The 22,727-nt window shown below is 47.8% G+C and overlaps 1 protein-coding gene across 19 annotated transcripts in view; it reads left to right on the top strand.

Moving 5' to 3' along the window:
• The window catches only part of LOC147006404 (spectrin beta chain, non-erythrocytic 1-like), a 72,140-nt gene that overhangs the window by 41,568 nt on the left and 7,845 nt on the right, over positions 1-22,727 (top strand). For 16 of the 19 annotated variants that reach the window (XM_085868904.1, XM_085868915.1, XM_085868914.1 and 13 more), the window contains 16 exons: positions 172-435; positions 3,066-3,296; positions 4,876-4,965; positions 5,506-5,784; positions 5,975-6,105; positions 6,804-7,011; positions 9,466-9,840; positions 10,917-11,161; positions 11,379-11,508; positions 15,826-15,910; positions 18,311-18,507; positions 18,686-18,810; positions 19,663-19,735; positions 20,379-20,557; positions 21,004-21,177; positions 21,291-21,333. In XM_085868904.1, the coding sequence (XP_085725030.1) occupies positions 172-435; positions 3,066-3,296; positions 4,876-4,965; positions 5,506-5,784; positions 5,975-6,105; positions 6,804-7,011; positions 9,466-9,840; positions 10,917-11,161; positions 11,379-11,508; positions 15,826-15,910; positions 18,311-18,507; positions 18,686-18,810; positions 19,663-19,735; positions 20,379-20,557; positions 21,004-21,177; positions 21,291-21,333 (2,829 nt within the window). The remainder of the gene's footprint in view (positions 1-171; positions 436-3,065; positions 3,297-4,875; positions 4,966-5,505; positions 5,785-5,974; positions 6,106-6,803; positions 7,012-9,465; positions 9,841-10,916; positions 11,162-11,378; positions 11,509-15,825; positions 15,911-18,310; positions 18,508-18,685; positions 18,811-19,662; positions 19,736-20,378; positions 20,558-21,003; positions 21,178-21,290; positions 21,334-22,727) is intronic. The other 3 variants (XM_085868907.1, XM_085868905.1, XM_085868916.1) reach the window with 3 other exon arrangements.

Below are 22,727 nucleotides of genomic sequence, written 5' to 3' on the forward strand. Positions count from 1 at the left end.
CCATTGCATTCCTGGGATGATGGGTACGCAACATCGTTTCAGGAGATCCCATCTGTTTTTTTTTATCGTTCTCATTCATTCTGCAAGATGGCTCTGCAGCCGTTAAACGATGAACGGAGAAGAGGGCGCAAGGTGGAGTTTTCTCTTTCTTTGTTTTGCTTGTGTCACAAGGTCGGGAAGCAGCTGATGGCGGAGAAGCCAGACATGAGAGAGGCGGTGCAGGTGGAAGTCACGTTGTTGTCAAGTCTTTGGCTGCACCTGGAGACGGCCACGCAAGTGAAAGCGCGGCGCCTCTTCGGCGGCGAGCGCGCAGTGCTCTTCGCACGGAGCTGTGACAGTCTGGCAATGTGGATCGACGACTTGGAGAATCAGATCACCTCCGATGACTTCGGGAAAGATCTCACCAGTGTGAACATACTGCTAAACAACCAACAGGTGGGTTCATTGACTTGAATGTACGACCTTCGGTACCTGACGATAGGTATGCATTGCCAAACGAATGATGACATTCGGCGACCAGTTCAGAAGGTTCGATTATCCATTACGAGCAGAGTACTCTCCCGACGGGCGATCTTGTTCCAAGCATGCAACACGTTCTTCTGATGCATACCTTTATTTGGGCGGTGTATAGGCAACTGGGAGCTCTGAATAGCAAAATAAATAAACAACCCGGGTTATGTGCAAGAAGCAAAAACATACCGACTGCTTATAATTCAAAACACCTCACTGCACTGGAAAACGTGGGGACAGGAATACTGCACTGTAAATGGTGGAGGCTTGTAATATCAGGGAACACCTGGAGGAACCAGGGAACTCAATGTGATACCAGGGAACACCTGGAGGAACCGGGGAACTCCATGTAATACCAGGGAACACCTGGAGGAACCAGAGAACTCCATGGAATACCAGGGAACACCTGGAGGAACCGGGGAATTCGATGTAATACCAGGGAACACCTGGAGGAACCGGGGAACTCCATGTAATACCAGGGAACACCTGGAGGAACCGGGGAACTCCATAATACACATTTACATGGAGAAATCCTGTTCCCCCTCCCCTCCCAAGACCACCGGGGAAAACATAAAAACTCCCCCACACATTAATTGGGGTAATGCTGATCCCATGTAGTTAGTCTGGATGTAATTGGCCCAGAACTCGAGGAGGAGTAGTGTGACAAACAAACACACAAACACAGCTCTGTGAATGAAAGTGAGGATAACAGTAATATATTGTTACGAATCTGGAAGCCATGAGCACTCAACATACAGGTCCCTATAGACCAGTTATATCGGTAAGTATGTGTTTTTACTTCTGGTCTCGTCCCTTGTTTCATGGGTAATTAAATGTTTATGCGCTGCAGAGTTACTTTGATAGTCAGGGTTTTCTTTTATGATTACATCCATAAATCATCATAACTACAACAACACCAGCATCACCCTCACCTTCACCTCACTCTGACCGACGCCATTGCCTACGTGCGTGTCAGCACGTACGTGGGCGGACCCACGCAGGATAATGTTCCTCTGCCTGTTTGGTGGGCGGTCCGCAGCGACGGCCATCACGCCACCCCGATCCAATAAATGGCCTTGGCGCCCGTTTTGGCCAATGACAGGGCGACGAGCGCATTTTGCGCGCCAAAATCGTCCAGTGAGAGAAAGCGGGGAGGGAGGAGGCGCCCCCCCCCCTGGACAAGGGTGAATAAGGTTGTGGCGCGATTGGACTGAGAGGAGAGTTTGAGTTAGTTGATGACCATTGAGCAGGCAAGGTTGTGGTCAATCTGACCGGCAGGTTGAACAAGTGTGGAGTTATCAGCCCTCGCTTTGACGTTCAACTCAAAGACTTGGAGCAGTGGCAGAGAAACCTCCTGCCTTCTCGACAGTTTGGAATACAGAGGAGAGTTTTGGTTGCCGGGATGAGCGCTGAAGGGAGCTCTGGATTCTGCTCGCATCTCGCTGGCGCCTGGTTCTTCGGAGCACATCTCGACGCTAGCCTGGTTCGCTCGTGTCAGCCAAACCACACGAGGTGGGAAGGTTCATGTCCTTCTGGGTATGTGTGTGTGTGTGTGTGTGTGTGTGTGTGTGTGTGTGTGTGTGTGTGTGTGTGTGTGTGTGTGTGTGTGTGTGTGTGTGTGTGTGTGTGTGTGTGTGTCTGTCGTTGGGCCCGTCTGTAAGTAGAAATCGTGAAGTGCTTGCTCTTTGTACATTGCATTTCTTTATATTCGGTGTTAATTCTGCTCTGTGTTTCCCCTTTCCCAATTGTAAATAAATCCCCTGTTGAATGTTTCACCTCGTCCTCGTCCTTTCCTCCATTGGCTTTGCACGGTGCGTGTTGGGGAATTAAAGAAGGCCGTTGTTGCCGTAGTGGGGTGCATTGTAATGATTAGGGTGCATTGTAAGGGTCCGCTCGGGTGACGCATCCGCTTCACCATGACCATGGTCATCCGGATTGACCATCCGCTCGGGTCACACACAGTTCGAGCACGCCACTGGCTCGTTCCGCTCGAGCTCTGCCGCGGGTGAATTTCCCCGGTAGTTTGGCCGACGTGGGTATTTTGTTGAATTGAAATTGGCAATCGACCCTATCCCACGCGGTCGACCTATTGGCGATCTTCGGTCCGATAAGGGACCCGTCGGCTCCGGAGTTATCTGGGGTGACGACCTATAAATTCCGGGTGTTCGGTAGAGTCGACCCTACTGCTCCACCTAGCGGTTGTGCTCGCAACCGATCCCCGGCCCGCAACAATATCACCATGTCAAACTATTTCTGATTATCCACCGCCTTTTAAAGCATCACAAAGCAGGTCGTTCTACTCGCATCACAGGGGAGGAAAGAATACGAACAAAAAAAACCATCTGATAGTTCAATAATTTATTCACATGATTTTTATCAATCAGATGCTCGGCAATCTGCAAAAACCGGATGATAAAAACACCGGCGAGATTAGAACAGCAGCGGACGATGCCGGGTACCCTTTCTAATTGCCTTTAAAAGGTCTGTTGCTTCGGCTGAAGTGGCGGGGTCGAATGGCGTTGCAGGTCCATCTTACTTTGTGTGTCGATGATCAGATGCTGGAGAACCAGATGGAGGTGCGAAGCAAGGAGTTGGAGGAGCTTCAGAGCCAGGCTCAGGTTTTACATCACGATGGTCATGGAGGTGATGAAGATGGAGTACCTGGCAAGTGGATGAGCGTCGAGACACGCTTCCTGCAGGTGCTCAACCTGATGAGTGAACGCCGGAACAAGCTCCTCGCTTCCAAGGAAGTCCACCAGTACATCCATGACCTGGAAGATGAAATCGTGAGCTCGGTGCTTCTTGTTATCTGCAATGCCTTGTTGTTCAGACTTTTCTTCAGGATGTGCATTCTTGGAGAGGTCGAGCATTGTTGGGAAGTTGTCACAAAGTTAAAATGTGTTTTCATAGGAAACATTCAAAGAGGTTGGTATGAAGGGGTTAGAGAGGTGGGTAAAATGAGATTAGGGATAAAGATGGGTAAAAGGAGGTGAGAGAGAAAGATGGGTAAAACAAGGTTGGAGATAAAGATGGGTAAAAGGAAGTTAGAGATAAAGATGGGTAAAAGGAGATTAGAGATAAAGATGGGTAAAAGGAGGTTAGAGATAAAGATGGGTAAAAGGAGGTTAGAGATAAAGATGGGTAAAAGGAGGTTGGAGATAAAGATGGGTAAAAGGAGGTTCAAGATAAAGTTGGGTAAAAGGAGATGAGGGATAAAGATGGGTAAAAGGAGGTGAGAGATAAAGATGGGTAAAAGGAGGTGAGAGATAAAGATGGGTAAAAGGAGATTAGAGATAAAGATGGGTAAAAGGAGGTTAGAGATAAAGATGGGTAAAAGGAGGTTAGAGATAAAGATGGGTAAAAGGAGGTTAGAGATAAAGATGGGTAAAAGGAGGTTAGAGATAAAGATGGGTAAAACGAGGTTAGAGATAAAGATGGGTAAAACGAGGTTAGAGATAAAGATGGGTATAAGGAGGTTCGAGATAAAGATGGGTAAAAGGAGGTAAGAGATAAAGATGGGTAAAAGGAGGTTAGAGATAAAGATGGGTAAAAGGAGGTTAGAGATAAAGATGGGTAAAAGGAGATTAGAGATAAAGATGGGTAAAAGGAGGTTAGAGATAAAGATGGGTAAAAGGAGGTTAGAGATAAAGATGGGTAAAAGGAGGTTAGAGATAAAGATGGGTAAAAGGAGGTTGGAGATAAAGATGGGTAAAAGGAGGTTCAAGATAAAGTTGGGTAAAAGGAGGTTCAAGATAAAGTTGGGTAAAAGGAGATGAGGGATAAAGATGGGTAAAAGGAGGTGAGAGATAAAGATGGGTAAAAGGAGGTGAGAGATAAAGATGGGTAAAAGGAGGTGAGAGATAAAGATGGGTAAAAGGAGGTTAGAGATAAAGATGGGTAAAAGGAGGTTAGAGATAAAGATGGGTAAAAGGAGGTTGGAGATAAAGATGGGTAAAAGGAGGTTCAAGATAAAGTTGGGTAAAAGGAGATGAGGGATAAAGATGGGTAAAAGGAGGTGAGAGATAAAGATGGGTAAAAGGAGGTGAGAGATAAAGATGGGTAAAAGGAGGTTAGGGATAAAGATGGGTAGAAGGAAGTAAGAGATAAAGATCTGTATAATGAGGTGAGAGATAAAGATGTGTTAAAGGAGGTGAGAGATAAAGATGGGTAGAAGGAAGTTAGAGATAAAGATCTGTATAATGAGGTGAGAGATAAAGATGGGTATAATGAGGTGAGAGAGAGAGAGGTGGTTTAAAGGAGGTTACAAGGTGAACCTCATCATTGCAGTGACTCCCCCCTCCCAGTGCACCTGAACGTGATGACGTATTTATTTTTTGACGTTTTGAGTTGTGTTAATTTCCGCAGATCTGGATTGAGGAGCGCACGACCCTTGCGACTCCCCGTGACCATGGAAACAGTCTCCCTGCCGTGCAGCTACTGATTCAGAGATACCAGGTACCTGATTGTTTGGCTTTAACATGCGAGTGCCGCCGAAGGGGAAGTTTGTTCGCGGTACGAGGGAGAGGCCAAAAGGATCATTCCCTCATCCATGAAGGACGTTCCTGCATTAGGGAATGTCGTCACGCACGTCAGTCCTTCAATTATTTACTTTCCAGATAGTGCTGTGCATTGTACCGGGAGGTAAGTGCTCCCTGATGTCTTTGGGGTATAAGTCTCGTGTCTTGCTTTTGGGTTCTGGATCTTCACTTTGGGGGTAAAACATTTTGACCCTGTCCTACCATCCTGTAATGACACAGTTCATAACTGGGTTCATCCTGATGACGAATCAACAAGTGTGACTTTTAACTTAATAAGGAACACACTCGTGTCTGCCCAAGTAAAACCTTCTCACACGTAGTTTGAACAAGGTCCTCACGTGCACCACTTCTCGTGAAGCATTGCTCCATCAGATCGTCGTGAGTTAACTCCATCTCTCGGGAAAATGCCACAGTTATGATGTCTGAACGGAGGACAACCCGTGTCCGAGGTGAGCAGAACCTCCTGAAGGATATCCAGGACCACGAGGCACGTTTGGCATACCTCGCGGGCCGAGCGAAGGAGGTGGCTGCGCACGACGGAGCGGATGTTGAAGGGATTCGCACCAGATTGCTGAAGCTGTGGGAACTTTGGGAACGACTGAGAAGCGAGATGGATCACCGGCAGCGTCGTCTGGAGGAAGCACTCAAAGCACAGCAGTACCACGTGGACGTGGCGGAGGCCGAGGCTTGGATGAAGGAGCAAGAGGTGTACATGAGGTCGACAGAGAAGGTTGAGGTGGGGGGCTTGTGGGCCGAACCGGTCCGTTCCACCAGTTTATATCTCTACTAACACTTGTCAATGATAATTCGACCTGCGAGCTCATGTTTCCATCGAAACGAGGACCCGGGATACTTTTAGAGATCCTCGGGGTCTTTGTCCGTGTCGGTGCGGTACACCGGCTGCTGGTGCTTTTCTCCTGACGCAGGACGAGCAGAGTGCTGTCGCCACCCTGAAGATGCACCGGGTCTTGGAGGATTCCCTGGAGGACTATGCGGACGTGATGCGCCGTTTGTCGGAGACGAGCCGCGCACTTCGTTCCTCCGGACATCCTGAGAGGTGGGTGAACCGACCTTCCTCCTCGGTAGGTCTTTGGTGTCGAGGAAATGGATGGCATTCGATGGAACGTGTCACGACGTTTCACTTTCTGCGGTGGGTTTCATCGGTTCTTGTCTCGTTTGCGAATGCCGGTCGTGTTCTCCTTATGGTTTCTGTTCGAGGTTTCGTCCAAAAAGGTGATTTATTTGGTGATTTAGTAAAAAAAAAAAAAAACGCTCGTGAAATGCCATCACGGTCGGAGCGAGTTTTTGTGATTCCTCGCTCAAAGTCGAACTTTTCACCCTTGAGTCCTTGTTTACTGGTTCTATTGACCGGATTTCACTTTTTTCTGTCTATACGACAGACCGAGACTGGCAGGATAGCCTGGAGGTATGTGGACTTGTCTTTGAGCTGTCTCACCTGGGTTTGAATCCTGACCCAGCGATATAAAACTGTCACCTTGGGTCTGGTGTTTCACAGGCAGGGAGAAGCATCAATGAGTGGACCGTCCATCGGAAGGACGAGAAGCCAGAAGGGAAGAACAGTGTGCTTGCATTAGTCGGGGGAGGTTAAAGCTCCCACGGTGTCTTTCATGATGAGGTGGCGAGTTATCACCGGCACACTGAACAAATTATAAAGCCCTCCACTATCTGTCCGAGTCATGCTGCATGTTATCTTGATTGCCGTCTCACCTGTCGTTTTGCATCGTTTTTATCCAGCGAGTCAATTGGACGGCGACAGTCGCAGGCAGACAAGCTGTACACAAGACTCAAGGACCGGGCTAAGAAGCGCTTCGGACATCTTGAGGATCAAGTCAAACTGTTCCAGGTGAAACATGAGCTGGACGAGCTGGAGCAATGGATAATAGAACGTGAGGTTGTTGCTCACTGCTCTGATGTGCCAGATGAGGAGAAGGAAGACATTGCGGTCAGTGAAACTTCCTGCTGTCCCTCATTGAATGCCTGACTGCTGTTACTGTACTTGTCAGAGGTGGGGTAAGAGGGGGGGTCCAAATCTCAATTGTGATAAGGCTTTAGGATTTATCATGTGATCGAGGAGCTCAGGTTTTCGCCCTGTATGAGCTATTTGTCTGAAAGTAACACATATTGTAAAACGTACACTGAGTCGGTCGTGAGTGTCCATTATAAAGCAGATGCAGTTGAAGCTGGACCTTGAAAGAAGGAACATCTCTGTCCTTTCCTCTGCTTGGTCACCATCTTCTCTCCTGGCCTCCTCGTCACCATTCTTCGGGCCCTGAGCCACAATTTGTCTCAAGCTACAGCTACAACCAGCTCGCACCAGCCTAAAGTCGTCGTCTGTTCCCCCTTCGAAGTACGAGTCCGGTATCAGGTCAGGTCAGGTGTGTGAGCGTGCGCCGGAGCAACACGTCGCTGCGTCCACTTTCCGCCGGTACTCCAGGGGCCTCCGTCTGGCCACCGCCCAGGCAGATCCCTGGCCAATCCCCATCTCCTTGAGATGCTGATCAAGCCGCTGCAACCATGAGGCACTTGGTCGGCCCGTCGGCCTCCTCCACTCACGAGGCTCCCTCGCTGAGAGAATCTGATGAGCATGATCAGTGTCAGGAAAACGAGCCACATGTCCATACAGCCACAGCTGACACTCACGGACGATGCAGGAAACAAATCTCATTTGAGTCTCTCTCAGCAAACACTCCTTGGACACAAAGTCTGACCAGCGATAGCCAAGGATTCTCTGAAGAGACTTGGTACTAAAGGAGTGAAGTCTCTATGTCAGATCCCTGGTCAGAGTCCAAGTCTCACATCCGTAGAGTAAGACTGGAAGCACCTAGGACTTAAATACTTGGACTTTCTTCCTCTTGCCGAGGTACCGACAGCACCACACCCCATGATCCAGTGAATCCATGACTCCCAAGACCCGACCCAGACGTCTATTGACCTCTGACTCGCAGCCAGCAGAGACATGAATATCACTGCCAAGGTAAGTGAATCTCTCCACGACCTCAACATCCTCACCACAAACACGTACAGATAGGACAGCAACATCCAAGATGTCAATGAAAGCCTGGATCGTAGTTTTGACCCAGGAAACCCGTAATCCCAGCGGCTCCGACTCCTCACTCAGCACCTCGAGGGCCCCCAAAAGGAGATCCACCATCGCCACAAAGATGACTGCATCATCTGCGAATTCAATGTCAGAGATTTTGACATTCCCAAACGATGCATCACAGCTTCATCTCTCCGACATCCTCCCCAGTATCCAATCCATCGACTGTTGTGGCCAAACGTATTGTCACCCTTGCACATTTTTCAGATGACTGTCAATTTTCTCTAAAAAGAAGTTGAAATTGACAAAAGTATTTTGTCTCCACAATTCTTTATGACACTGATAATATTACAGAACCTTTGTTTTTTTTAAATTCAGAATTTAATAAATCCTTTTAAATCAGAAAATAAAAATAAATGGCATTGATAAAATTATTAACACCCTCGACTTAATGTTTGGTATCACGGCCTTTGGACAAAAACACTGCAGTCAAGCTCTTCCTGTCGTCATGAATGTGCTTCCTCCACCTCTCTACTGGCAGGATGTCCCACTCTTCTTGTCCAAACTGGTCCAGTTCTCCCAGATTTGAAGGGTACCTTCTCCCAACTGCTGTTTTCAGATCTCCCCACAGGTGTTCAATGGGATTTACATCTGGACTCATTGCTGGCCACTTCAGAACAGTCCAGCGTTTTGTTTTGAACCATTCCTTGGTGCTTTTTGAAGTGCGTTTAGGGTCATTGTCCTGCTGCAAGACCCATGACCTTCGTCGGAGACCCAGCTTTCTGACACTGGCTTGAACATTGTGCTCCAACTCTTCAGGATCCCCCAAATCTCCACTCAGCCTGTTCCCAAACTCCTCAGCTATGCTCTCATCCTTGAGCTTGCCAACATCCAGCTGAGGTTGGGATGGACCCATTCTCGCGGATTTAAACTGCAACTTCAGACTTGCTCCAACAAGCTTGTGGTCGCTATCAGGGAGCCATTAACGGGTTAAGCTTTGGTTAATAAGATTGCGTGTTCCATCATTCATATTTTCGTCTGTCGACCGCTTATTTATCGCGTCTTGTCCATCCACCCTTATCCCCATATTCCTTTTTCAATAAATCCCATTTTAATGATATAGAACGTCTTTACCCCTTTTGGCCTCCTGCGCCTTCCACCACCAGGTCCAGGTTTCATTGGGCTGATCCTTGAGGAATTGTAAATGGTGATTCATTGAACGCAGTGTCGTAAACTTAAACACCGTTTCGGTAATTTGTGTGGGTCTTATACCCCCGGCTCAGTCGGTCTATGCGAACGGCGGACAACATGTGACGTGTTTGGCTTCCTTCTTAATCATTTATTTTTGTATTGCAGATGCTGCTCGAGCATTTCCGCAAGGTTGCTCGAGACACGGCCACTGTCGGACAAGAACGCATCAACAGCCTGTTGAGCATCATGGACCCCTTGATATCGACGGGGAACCCTCACTCTGCCGAGATTGCCGCATGGAAAGATGCTCTCAACAAATCCTGGGCCAATCTACTGCAGTTCATGGACTCGCACACTCAGTCGCTGTCGATGTCGCAAGGTCACCGCCGCTTCGAGCACGACTCTCGCCTCCTCCTGGCGAACATACGCAAGAAACTCGAAAGCCTGCCCAATGAACTCGGCCGTGACGTCAGCACAGTGAAAGATCTGCAGCACCGACATCGTGCCTTCGAGAACGATCTTCAAGCTTTGCATCTCCAGGTGGAGTAATCATTTAGTCATTTTTTGGTTCTTCTCCGCACACTTTGATGAATTTTTCTCAACATGATACGAAGTAACCCGAGTGTTTGCCTCCTCATTCCGTACCCATGACAACCCATCCCACTCCGTCTCCAACGTACCCCTCATGCACACGATCTGCTGCACTCGAGAGAAAGAGAAGGTGGAGAAAGTTCTGTCCGGTCTGGACTCATCATCGGCTGCAGATCAAGGTGGCATCGGTGCCTTGGTTCTCAAATCCTGCTCGACTTCTGTTCCCTTCAGTCTGTCCTCCTATGAATGCCTCCCATTGGCCCGGATGTCAGCAAACATCACTCACGTACAAAAAAATGACGCAAAAACATGTCCCATGAATGACAGGCTCAGAAGCTTACTTACAGTTGTAGTCGTGAAATCAAGGCCATGTCAGGAAGTCATGGAATATAAACAAATAATAAGGATTGTCATGGCAAACGAAACTTGTCTTTCAATCCTGGAAAATCTGGCACTGTCACCCAGTTGCTCTCGAAGAATAATCAAGCGATCCCAGTGATATATTTCCACGGTCAGAAACCTGGAAGAGGTTTTGTCTCCTGAACTTCTCGGCCTCACCATCGACCCAAACCTCTCCCGGACTGACCGAATAGCAAGCCTGTCCTCCAAAGCCAACAGCAGATTGAGTATCCTCCGTCAATCTGAATCATTCATTGAAAAATCTGAACGACTCACGGCCTACAAGGATTTCGTCTTGAGCCCAATGGAGAACTGCTCTCCGCTGTCGGTTGGAACCCCAGCATCACATCTTCCTCTCCAGGAAAATCTCTTTCTGAAGCTCAGCATTATTTAATTCCTCCTCGATTAAGCTGAGACACAAGGCCTGTTGCAGGCAGGTTGGTGGTCTGAGTTTTATCGCGTCTCCACTGGTCTCACGTCCACTGCCCTAATCAGCCCTCCGAGTCTCCCCAGCTCCTCCATGGCATACACGTTTGCCAGGATTTATGAAATTTTGGACTTCCTTTCGCACACAAAATACTTCCTCGAGTAAACCGCCAGCTGGCTCACTAACCACCAACCCGCAGATTTCACAGCTTCAAGAAGTGGCCACCAAGCTGAAAGCCGGCTCGGTGGGTGAGGGGACCGACGACGTGCGGCGCCAAGAGATGGAGGTGCTGGAAGCCTGGCGTGCTCTGCGGGAGTCGTGCGGAAACAGGCGAAGGAGCTTGGACGACGCGGCGGACAAGTTCCGCTTCTTCGGCATGGTGCGAGATGTCATGCTGTGGATGGAGGAGATTGGCCGAGAGATCGATACGCAGGAGAAACCGAGGTACGGAGTGTTTGTATGCCGAGCGCCGTCCTGATGCTGCACGAGTCGTGCGTCATGAAAAGCCGGTTGAATCCTTCACTCGATGCGCTAACTGGTTGTGCCCATGACCTTGTTGTTCTTTTATTTTTTTTTTCAAAAAAACAAAGAAAAAATGACACTTTGTTCTTTGCCATTTGGTCCGTAACAACGGTTAATTGTCATTGTCTCGAATCGTCAGGGACGGGCAGTTGGCAGTGAAAAGTCACTACGACACGAAGGCTGAAATTGATGCTCGCGAGGACAACTTCATGGCTGTCATCGAACTGGGACAATGTCTTCTCTCCAACAATCATTACGCTTCTGACGAGGTGGGAGGAGGTGCATGCCTCTCGCATCATTAGGTCAAAAATGTTTTTTCAATTCGAGTGAGAATGTTGTTACATTCATTACCTCCGCTACCGATGGTGGACCAAGGTGATTGTTACGTTTGTTGGGGGGAGGAAGGAGGGTTAGACATTCCCTCAGAATAGATATAAATGTATGGAGTCGCATGGTCCGTGTACGAGTAGTTAGCCGTCTCGATGTAACAAGTAGGGACACGTCAGCTTCAACATCATCTCGTTTGAATGTGCAGCATACGGGGGATGGTGCGTGGTAATAATTAATTAGGGATTTGGATGAAGGAGTTGCACGTATAACCCCAATGTAAACATCTACCGGGGGTGCTGGGAGACGGTGCAAGAGCGAGGGACGGAGCGTTTTATCGCCTCCTGAGCGGTGGAGCTCAGATCGTCTCCTCCATCGCCATTCCACCATTCCCTGGTTATTTTTTTATTACCCCGACGTTTGACTCTTGTCAATAGGAGGGGTTTTCAAAATTGTTTTCTCCTCCTCATCCTCCTCACATTTACGTCATTGCTGTGATTGGTCGTCAGACCGTCCACGAGATCAGTGACCAATCACAGCTCGAGCGCTTCAGAGCTCCTGTCAATCATAGAGTTCGGCCACGCCCAGGCACGTGGTCAGTCTGTCTTCACCGTTTAAACCGTCACGCATCGGCTGCCCAAGTATCAACATCATTTGGTCATCGGCTTTCATTCAACGTCGGGGTCATTCGTGGTATTCATCTTGTTTGTTTGTGTTTCGGGGAATAAACCCGTTGGTTTTAACGAGAGCCAAGGTTCTCGTGTGCCTCCTCACAACCACACTCACGCAGTCCGCTATAATTCAGAACGTCTCCACAGCAGTTTAAACCGTTCGGTACATCGCGGGATTTTGACCTCTCACCGCAACGAGCTCGACGTTAGTTGGGCCGTGACGCCACATTATGTTTTCACCCCTGTTTGTTTGTTTGTTTGTTTGTTTGTCTGTGAACAGGATATCTCAAAACAAAATGGACGGATTCTTACGAAACTCGGTGGACAGGTTGGGTGTGTGACGAGGACGGAGTGATTCGATTTTGATGAACATCGAGATCCGGATCCGGATACTGGAATTATTAATTTAATTTCTAAAGTGATTCTACGTACGCTTGATTCGAGCTCTTCCACGAACCTCGATCATGTTCATAAATAAATAAATTTAAAACTTATCCGAGTTCCGAGCCGATCCGGACCTGGTAAAAATTTTGCCAAGATGAGCGATTCGGATCCGAACTGAGTTTTTGCGACCGAGTCCCAGCATGAGTGTCCGTGCTCTATTCTCCAAGTGCTGAGTGTCAGGTGTGGAAGCGGCACGCACCATTTTAAAAGTCTGGTATGACTCGGCCAGGGTTTGATCCACCAAACTCCAAGACTCAGAGTGGACCCTCCAACCTCAACACCACTGAGTCTGGTTGACCATCAGCATGTGGCCCAGGGTTGGAGGACTACGAATAGGTGAATAGTCCAAATGAATCCAGCATTGTTGTGGGGTCGGCCTCTGCACACCCCTTGATCCTGAGCACCCTGTCTTGTTGCCACAACCTCCCTCACATCCCTCTGCACCATCTCCTTCCACCTCAATTTTGGTCTGCTCCTCCAAACTCACCTCCATATCACAGACCCGCCCGAGCACGTTCCCTCCTCGGTCCTTGGCACATTGTCCAACCAATGCAGACATGCCTTCTGTCCCTTTTCACCGATGTCCCTTGTTCCTCTTCTGGTTTCTTCATTTATTTTCCTTCTCACATAGATAGAACACCAGAAGCACTCTCAGCTTCGACACCTCTGTCCTCTGCAGAAATCTCTCCTCCTTCTCAATGGTCAAGCTTTTTTGCTCCAAGGTTTCTGTGACGCAGAAGTCTTGTGAAGCCCACACTGGGGTGGGGTAGGGTGTGGTGGGGTTAACCCAAAAAGATAATGGGTGGAGGGGAGACTAATTAACTTAACACAGGCTTATCTGCTCTGAAATGATTGACATGTGACCTCACGTGTGTGACTACAAAGTCCCGCCCCAACGGAGCCAACAGAGAGAAGACAATCGACAGTGATTACTCTTACACCTTCACACCTCCTGGGACCTGGAGCATTTGCCGTGCACGTGACAGCATTGCCCTTTTGTGATTGGTAATTTTTTTTATGTTCTCCTCACCACCTCCATTCAGCAGTTTTCCCGCTTCAGTTCCAAATAGTCATCACACCTGTATGCCGAACCCTTCAGTTGTTTTTTTTTTTTTTTAAACTTCTTTGGAATTTTGTTGTCTTTTCGAGCGAATCGATTTTCCCATTGAAGAATCGATCGGTTGGTTTAATGTTGGTCAATACGAGACGTTCGAAATGACGTAATACCCGAGGAAGGCTAACTGTGCGCTTGCGCAGAAACCCCGGGAGACGGCAGAGTTCAGGGCACCATGAAGTATTGTTGCGGAAATGGCCCTTGGTGTGTTATTAAATATAGGATTAGCCCAGATTCCCCCTTAAATGCATGTTTAGTCAGGTTGTTCGGTAATTGGACGTTGCATGTGTGTCGGGAGGTGAAGCCGGCTGTCCAGTGTTCGTACAGTGGTGGTGGACCGGGAGGTGCCTTCCTTATTTTTCCTTCCCCTCTCCGAACTAGCCCCACCCAGCGCTCTGAGAGTGTCGGTCGGCGAGACGTGTCGGCAGCGATTGGTGGAGGGCAGCTGCAAACTCGAGCGATGGACCAATCACGGGTCCCCGGGGGAGTGTCCAGGAGAGCGAGCGCCGGAAAGGCAAGGGTGGAACTGCCTGATCGTCGGGTCGGGCGATCGGGAGTAAGAGGGACTGCATGAGGGTTTTTGCGATCGGCTTTCGTGAAAAGGAGCGAGCGCCGGGAAGGCAAGGTGGAACTGCATGAGGTCAGTCTGCCTTCTGCTGGATGAGAGGCTGCTAGAGTCGGGTCTGGGATTGGCTTTCGTGAGAAGAGCGAGCCCCAGGAAGGCAGGAGGAACTGCATGAGGGGAGTCGGCGATCGACTTTTATGAGGAGGTCATCGACAGGTTCATCCGGTGTCCAGTGACGGAGCCTCTGACTGTCCCAACTCACTGCACGGCTCGACACGTCTTGTAATCCCATCGATCCGCCGGCGGAGCGTAACACCCCGATTTGGCCTAGTCTGGTGAGCAGGCCAGGCCTGGATTTGTATGCTGGACCTTGTGAAAAGCCAGCTGGAGCACACCGTGGATCTTTCGCTCTTATGCCGTCGACCTTACAGGGGCTTAACGCGCTGACGCTGGTGCGTAAGCGGTGCCGGAAGAAGGAGTACAAGCCCCATTTGGCCACGCTGCTTGCTCGAGCTGGGTGCTCGAATCCATTGACATCGGCTTGTCACGTGCCGCATTCGTGCCTTTGACACTTTCCCCTCGTCCATGAGGCATCACCAAGTACTCTGTGTCTTGTCTGCATGTTGTCTAAGGTTTATCTCGCTTGGGTTCCCTTCGAAACCCGTAATCCGTAGCTCCCAAGTTAAGAACAGGTTATAGATTAATTATAACGTTCGTGAATGTTTTGCGTGTGTCGTTGTCCCCGATGTGTCCCCAATAAATCTGGCTGATTCATATGAAAGTTGCCGCTTTGAGTTTATTCGTGCCATGCTGAAGAACTATTCGCTCGATTTGTATTTAAAACCAAAATGGTTACGGACTGGTAGACTCCGCTCGGTCTCTGACAAACCCAGTCTGTAGCCGGGGTCTATTTCCCCAACTGGCAAGGCACAGGTGTATTTTGGTATCGTGATCTGAGGCGCGTAACCCGAGGCCTGTGCCGAGCCAGCCGGCGTTATAACCCCGGAGACGGCGGTGCTGTGAAGTGACGCCGAATCTTCAACATTTGGCTGTCAAGAGTGGGGTGCGAATCCCGCCACCATCTAATCCTTCACAGTATGTCGTGTGTGCGAGATGAGGATTGTCACCTGAAAAGGTCCCGTGTTGCTGGCTCACCACATCAAATCAAATCACATCACATCAGATTAGCCACGATACCCGCAATGTATTTGATCCGCCAACCTTGAAAGTTTATACAAAGCCGATTGTTGTACACGTTACGTTTTCATTGAGGTGTTTAAAATGTCACCTGTTTCGTTTCTCATTGGTCGCTCATTTCGATGAGCGTTTCTCATTGGTCGAGGTCGATTTTTGTTTGGGATCGATGCACAGCAATGTGATGTCTGTCGAAGTTTGTGAAATGATTGCATTGAAGGTGTTAAATAGTTGCTCTTTGTGTGACGCGCCCTCTGACGTGTCTGCTCAGATAATGGCCAAGCTTGAGCGGTTGATGGACAAGCGGGAAGACGTGATGAGCAAGTGGATGGAGCGAATGAATTGGCTAAATCTCAGTAAGTGAAGAACTTGTGTTTCCAAACCATCGTCGATTGATTTTCATTGTTCAGTATTTTGTAAACCCGTACAATGGATCCTTTGTTTATGAAATAAATATTGAGCACTCTTTTAGTACTTTTAAATGTTGTTGTGGTTCTGGAAAAGACCCCTCCCCCCCGTATGCATTCGAGACATGCAGGATTTTCCCCAGACAGATATTTCTCGAATTTATGTGAGAATGATATCCTACCTTTTGTGTCGAGGGATATTTTGGGAGGGAGACGTGTCGTGAGTTCGAATGTTAAATCTCTCTTCCATCTATAAATCCATCTTTTGATCCTTATTTGGCTTCAGCTGCCCATCCATTGCCGGTCCCTCGCCGCGTTCGCTTTCCAACCCCGTAACTCCCGTGGAAACTTCGTTCCTCCATCGAAAACCTCTCCCCTCCCTTCCATTCCACATCAAAACCATCCCCCCTGTCACGAGTCCAAACGTCATGAATCACTTATTCGTTCGATACATTATTCAATAAAATAAATCACTTATTAGTCCCCATCTGGACACAATAAAGACTATCATTGGAGCTGAAGGATAATTAATGCTGCAGCTGAGGTCGTCGTGCACATGCGTTCCAGTTGACGTCGTCGTACGTTCCACAGGCAACAACAAGCCCACCTCCTCTCGGTTGGCTGTGAGAGCAGATTGGTTTTGACCTCCTGAGCGAGAGGATGGAGAAACAGAGTGGATCAAGCGGTTTTGAGAGCAGATGGTGTTAACCTCCATTGTGGAGTGCACGTCCGTGGAGAGACTCTGAACAAGAGACATTCAAACAGCCTTTACACGAGGATGGCAAGTGTTCTTGTAGGCCGCACGTCTTGATCCAGCGTCTCAATCCATCATGCGTCTCGATCTGCCGAGCGTTCGATACTCCAATCTCCCCGTCTGCCAGGAGGTTTTGTCTCGTGCTCTTGGACGAAGGCAAAAGGTGGGAAGATGTTTCTCATTATTAAAATATTTATTATCCATCTATAATTCCAGAAATGTGTGTGTGTGTGTGTGTGTGTGTGTGTGTGTGTGTGTGTGTGTGTGTGTGTGTGTGTGTGTGTGTGTGTGTGTGTCTGTGTGTGTGTGTGTCTGTCTGTGTGTGTCTGTGTGTGTGTGTGTGTGTGTGTGTGTGTGTGTGTGTGTGTGTGTGTGTGTGTGTGTGTGTGTGTGTGTGTGTGTGTGTGTGTGTGTGTGTCTGTGTGTGTCTGTGACCGCTGTTTCTCGACAACCACTGGTCCGATCTAATTGAAACTTGCCAGATATATTGCTGGGGACCTGAGGATGTGCCTTTTCAAGGTTTGATATTAATCGGACAAGTGCTTCCCAAGTTATGGCCATTTATTTACCAACCAATGACAAGACACGTTGTTGCGTGGGAGTGGCCGATGGGGGAAGGGAAACTCAGCCGCGTTCCCCATTACGGGTTACAACGTACGGACTTCCGGATAATGATGACTTCGTGTATTCTAATAATTTCTCGATTTCTTATGCGCATTTATCGATAAACACAATGCCCCAAGTTATGATCGTTTTCATATTAGACGGTGCATAAATTTCGGTAACATCAGAGTGAGCTGGTATGCTCCGAACCAGGAAGTAATTTTTTTCCCCTCTTCTCTTCTCTTTTTGTTTTTCCTTGCAATGACATTGCGAAAAGGCAAAATACGTTGGCGCTAATTGAATATTTGGGCATTGAAACTAAATTGCGAATAATCGTAACTGCGAATAATATGCGAACTTCCCAGCCACGCACGTACGGGCACGCGAGAGCGAAGAAACGGCCTGTGAGTTTTGTTGTTTCTTGCTCGCGGTTTGAATATATATATATATATATATATATATATATATATATATATATATATATATATATATATATATATATATATATATATATATATATATTTTACGGGCACGTACTAGTAAATGAAAATGGGGATAAGGATGCACAGGATGATAAATACACAACAGGAACAGGATGATAAATACACAAGACCGGAATGATAAATGTACAACTCACCCTGGCCTCACCTGTACAGCAGGTTTTATAAAATACAAGCTTACTCGATTCTGCTCTGTTGTTTCAATCACTTCCCCCATCAGTGCACATCGTACACACGACTTACCCCTAATAGATCCCTAATACAGGTGTAATTCCACCCTACTCGAGCACACCAACCAAGCTATTCCCCGCATCATTTAGCTATGGATCTCCCCACCCTCTTCTCACATAACAATATCAACAAAAGTAATTGGGATAAAAAAGGCAATCGAGTTGTCAAATGATTATTTTTACTTTTGTAAAAACTGCTTTCTGCAAAAATTTTACGTGAAATCCCTGGCTCACCCGTGTGCGCCGTGTGTACCCGCCACAGGGATTGAGGCGGAGCAGTTTGCACGTGACTGCTCGGTGGCCGATGCCTGGCTGGGAGACCAAGAGGTGTACTTGGCGAGCCAGGCCTTGGGCTCGAGTGTGGATGAGGTCGAACAACTGCTGAAGCATCACAAGGAGTTTGAAAAGTCTTCCTCCATCTGGGAGGACCGGTTCACCGCTCTCAACGTGCTTACCATGGTCAGACCTGTCAAGACTGTGTACTTATGGAGGATGCGATGTGTTTACGACATATCGTAGCCTGACTTGTAATCGTAGAATGGATGTAGTTGCACACTGCACACTCTGCCTCCAACTGTGTAACTTGTGATCATGAGAAGTGTCATCGGATTTGTGCGGTAAATTTCCCATCCACCAGTTGGAGATGCTTGAGCTTCGAAAACAGGAAGAGCAAGAAGAGGAGGCGAAGCGCTGTCGGCGGGCCGAGGAAGCTTGCGCCGAGAGTGAATACCGCCTGGCCAAACTCGAGGGTCTGAAACAACGGTGGGCCCGGTCTTGTGGTCCTCGACCAACCACATCGTTTCAGTGTCAGCATCCACATCCTTCCCCACGTGAAGTTCCAAGTCACATTTAAATGGGATAAAACTGATTTGGGGCTGAGTTGAGAAAGGGCTGCGGTGTGCGGATAGTTCAAACGGGGGATAATAACGGTTGGGAAATAGTTGAGGTGTCGGGGTACTTAAGGGCTGAGTTGGGGGGTATTAACTGCTGGGAAACTGCAGGGGTAGTTGTGGACTAAGTTGGGAGGGAGGTTTGGGAGATGAGAACATGCGTAAACTTTGCTTAGCCTGCATTTCATCCTCATTTCATCGTGAGATCAATGTGCTAATGGCACCAGGAATCCTCAGCAGGTTGTTTACAGGTCTCAGTGATTGATATAACAGGTTAGCATTACCTAATGAGGGATTCCGGTTGCTTTTGGAATATTTATCTGCCGATCCATCGTTGGGTGTAATTTTTCGGAGATCACTGTGACGTTTAAGTTCACCTGCGGTGTAAGTTCAACGACTTACGTAAAATCAGATTGGTCTTGTCGGTGCTGCTCATGCAATGGCCGTGATTAGTGCATGTTATCGAACATGCGTGTCCCTGATGGTGAGTGATACGACCACCGAATGTCACGTTTCTCTTGGACATTGTTGGATTTGAAAGCCAACACATAGTGTGGAGCATGGAGAACATCCGCAAAAATTGTAGGGTTAGGATTTGGGTTTATGTTAGGGTTTGAATTCGGGTCCGGGCTGATAACACTCGCAATCAGTTCCTTTGAATAGATCCTGGATCTTTGAACTGTGTTCCTTTGTCCCCGTTTTGTCTGTGTGGTTCTTTCACCAGGGAGAAAGATGAACGAGCACCTTTGCAGCAAGACACTCAGAGGGGAGCGGTCTCCGACCAGGAGTTCACCAGGGTCAGTTGCCACCATCACCAAATAAATAACACTGTGGGTGAATGGAGGGAAGAGCAAGGTTAGAAGTGAGGGGATAGAAAACGAACAGTCGACCAAGCTGCCTGTGGTGGACGAGAAGCGGACTTTGGGACGAGACCTCTCCTGTCGATGGACGCCAATAACATGAAGTCACCTCCTGGAGAGCTGGACTCCACCTAAAACCCAAATGTAAATGGCATCGACCACTTCGAGCATGTTTCAGGAAAACTTAAAGATTACGTGAAGTGGATCCTGAAAACCTTGGAGCATTTCCGGTGCATCAAGTGAAACTGGCACCATGTTTGTTTGTTTGTTTGTTTGTTTGTTGTTATGAGACAATTAAAAAAAAATCTTTTGTTGCCATTTCACTGGGTCCGTTGGCGTGGAGATGTCACTTTGCGGCTCTCAACACTTTACAATGTTTCATCACACAGCAAGTTGCTCGATGACATCCGCTGTAGCTTGGAGTCAATGCAACAAGACTTTCCGGGGACACTCATGTCGCCATTGAGTAGAACACCCGATGCATCGTGTGTCCGTCACAGTTTCAGCCTCTACGTCTGAACTGGAATTGTTTTTTTTTTTTTAAATAACTTTTAATCATCTGAACGGATCTTTCCTGCAGGGCCCCGATGCAACAGAAATTGATGAGTACAAACAGGGAGTGCAAGATGGCTCTGCGATGGCCTCACCGGACCAGCATCCGCACAACTCCGTCCCCCGAGCTGGCCTTGGGTACAGGAAGGAAGGCTTTTTGAACCGGAAGCATGAAAGGGTCGCCCACAAGAAGAAAATGTTTAGTCGGTGAGCTCTTCACTCCAACGCACTAGTCCTTTGGCTGGTGTATCAGACGTGATGACCGACAAATTTCAGCAAAAAAATAAATAAAATTACTGTTATTATCCCCCGCCTACCTGCCCCCACACACACACGTATACACACACACACGTACACACCTTGCTGATGATGTCATGAAAGCCACAACTATGACTCTTCGGGTGGCTTCGTTGAATGTTCATTTCAAAAACTTTTCATTTTGCTTATTGCAGATAAAACTTTGAATTTCTCCAGTTAATTTACAACTGCTAACGTTCTGCTAACTTACTGCTGCTAACTTATTATTGCTAACCTATTACTGCTATCTTACTGTTGTGAAATTGCTGCTGCTTACCTCTGCGAACTTGCTGTTGCTAAGTTACTGTTGCTAACTTACTACCGCAGAGGCATCATGTGCTTTTGACTGTGTCCAGGTCATGGCAGACGGTGTACTGCGTCCTGTACGGTGAGGACCTGGCTTTCTACAAGGACGAGACGAATGTCCGTGCAGGGACCAGGTACCACGACGAGTACCCCGTATGTCTGATCCAAGCCATCGGTGAGGTTGCTTCGGACTACAATAAGAGGAGGCACGTTTTCAGGCTCCGGTGGGTGAACTCTTCAATGTAAATGTTACAAAGGCTTTTGGCTTTCAAAGGCTGTTGGCTCTGACGTTTCCACCAGATCTGATGCTTCTTGATTTCCAAGTCATTTGTCGCAGGCCTCGTGATGGGAACGAATACTTGTTTCAAGCCAAGGATGATGTAAGTACCTGACTGGTTCCTCACCAGTATCTCCCAACACTGCGCCTGGCACGACTTGAATAAATAATATAATTTGCTGTGACTGTAACATCCCCAAAGCGGCGGTTTAAAGGGGTTTTTATGTGTGGTGTCTCGGCTCGTGGAGGAGCGAGAACACAGAATGGATCAGGACGTAACAGAAGGAAAAGTAGGACAGTACTTGGAAGAGCACATACCTCTGGCAGCCTGAAATGTTTACGTTTTGTGTCCCACTGATCGGGGATACAAAACTACACACAATTTATTATGACTTGGTCACCTGACCAACTCACCCACCAAGTTTTGTCACAACTCGTCCAAAACGTTTTGAGATATCCGGCTCACAGACATACAAACAGACAGACAGACAGTGTTGGAGGTAACAACAGCAGAAAGAAAGGAGGGGATTGAAAGATTGTTTATTTATTTATCGACTTGCAAATGCCACCCGTCGCTTCGCTGACAGTAATACCAAAGGGGGGAGGGAGAGAAAGAGGGAGAGAGCGGGGAGAGCGAAGAGGTGGGAGGAGAAGAGGAGGGGAAAGGAGAGAGGAGGGAGTGGGAGCGAGGAGGGGTGAAGGCAGGGAAGGTAGCATGAGGTGAGAGGAAGGGAAGGCAGACGTGAGGTGTAGCATTAATTACAATTCATTCCGTCTCATCAAAATGAATCTGCATAGACGAACAGTGAAGATTGAAACAAAATAATGTCTGAAATCCATTTTTTACCGATCATACTATAAACATGGCCCGGAGACAAACTCCTGTCCAGACAAGTCTGAAGACAAACTCCCGTCCAGACATAAATACCGCCCGGATGCGTCCGGGGCCAAGCTGTCCGGAGACAAACACCGCCCGGACGGAGCCAAGCTGTCCGTAGACAAACACCGCCCGGACGGAGCCAAGCTGTCCGGAGACAAACACCGCTCGGGCACGTACAGAGACAAACACCGCTCGGGCATGTCCGGAGACAAACTCCCTTCTGGACATAAACACCACCAGGACACGTCCAGAGACAAACCCTGCCCGGACACGTCCGAAGACAAACGCCATCCAAACTAACCATCGTCCATTTGTCCACAAGTGATTTGTACTCATTGTTTATTTGTACACATTATTTATTTGTACACATTGTTTGTTTGTACACAAGTGATTTGTACACAAGTGATTTGTACACATTGTTTATTTGTACACATTATTTATTTGTACATGTTGTTTATTTGGACACATTGTTTATTTGTACACATTATTTATTTGTACATGTTGTTTATTTGTACACATTATTTATTTGTACATGTTGTTTATTTGGACACATTGTTTATTTGTACACATTATTTAATTGTACACATTATTTATTTGAACACAAGTGATTTGTACAC

This window comes from Eptatretus burgeri, unplaced genomic scaffold (assembly GCF_056783735.1).
Source record: "Eptatretus burgeri isolate ZD-2024b unplaced genomic scaffold, Ebu_testis_v1 Ebu_testis_scaffold_3180, whole genome shotgun sequence".
Lineage (NCBI taxonomy): Eukaryota > Metazoa > Chordata > Myxini > Myxiniformes > Myxinidae > Eptatretus > Eptatretus burgeri.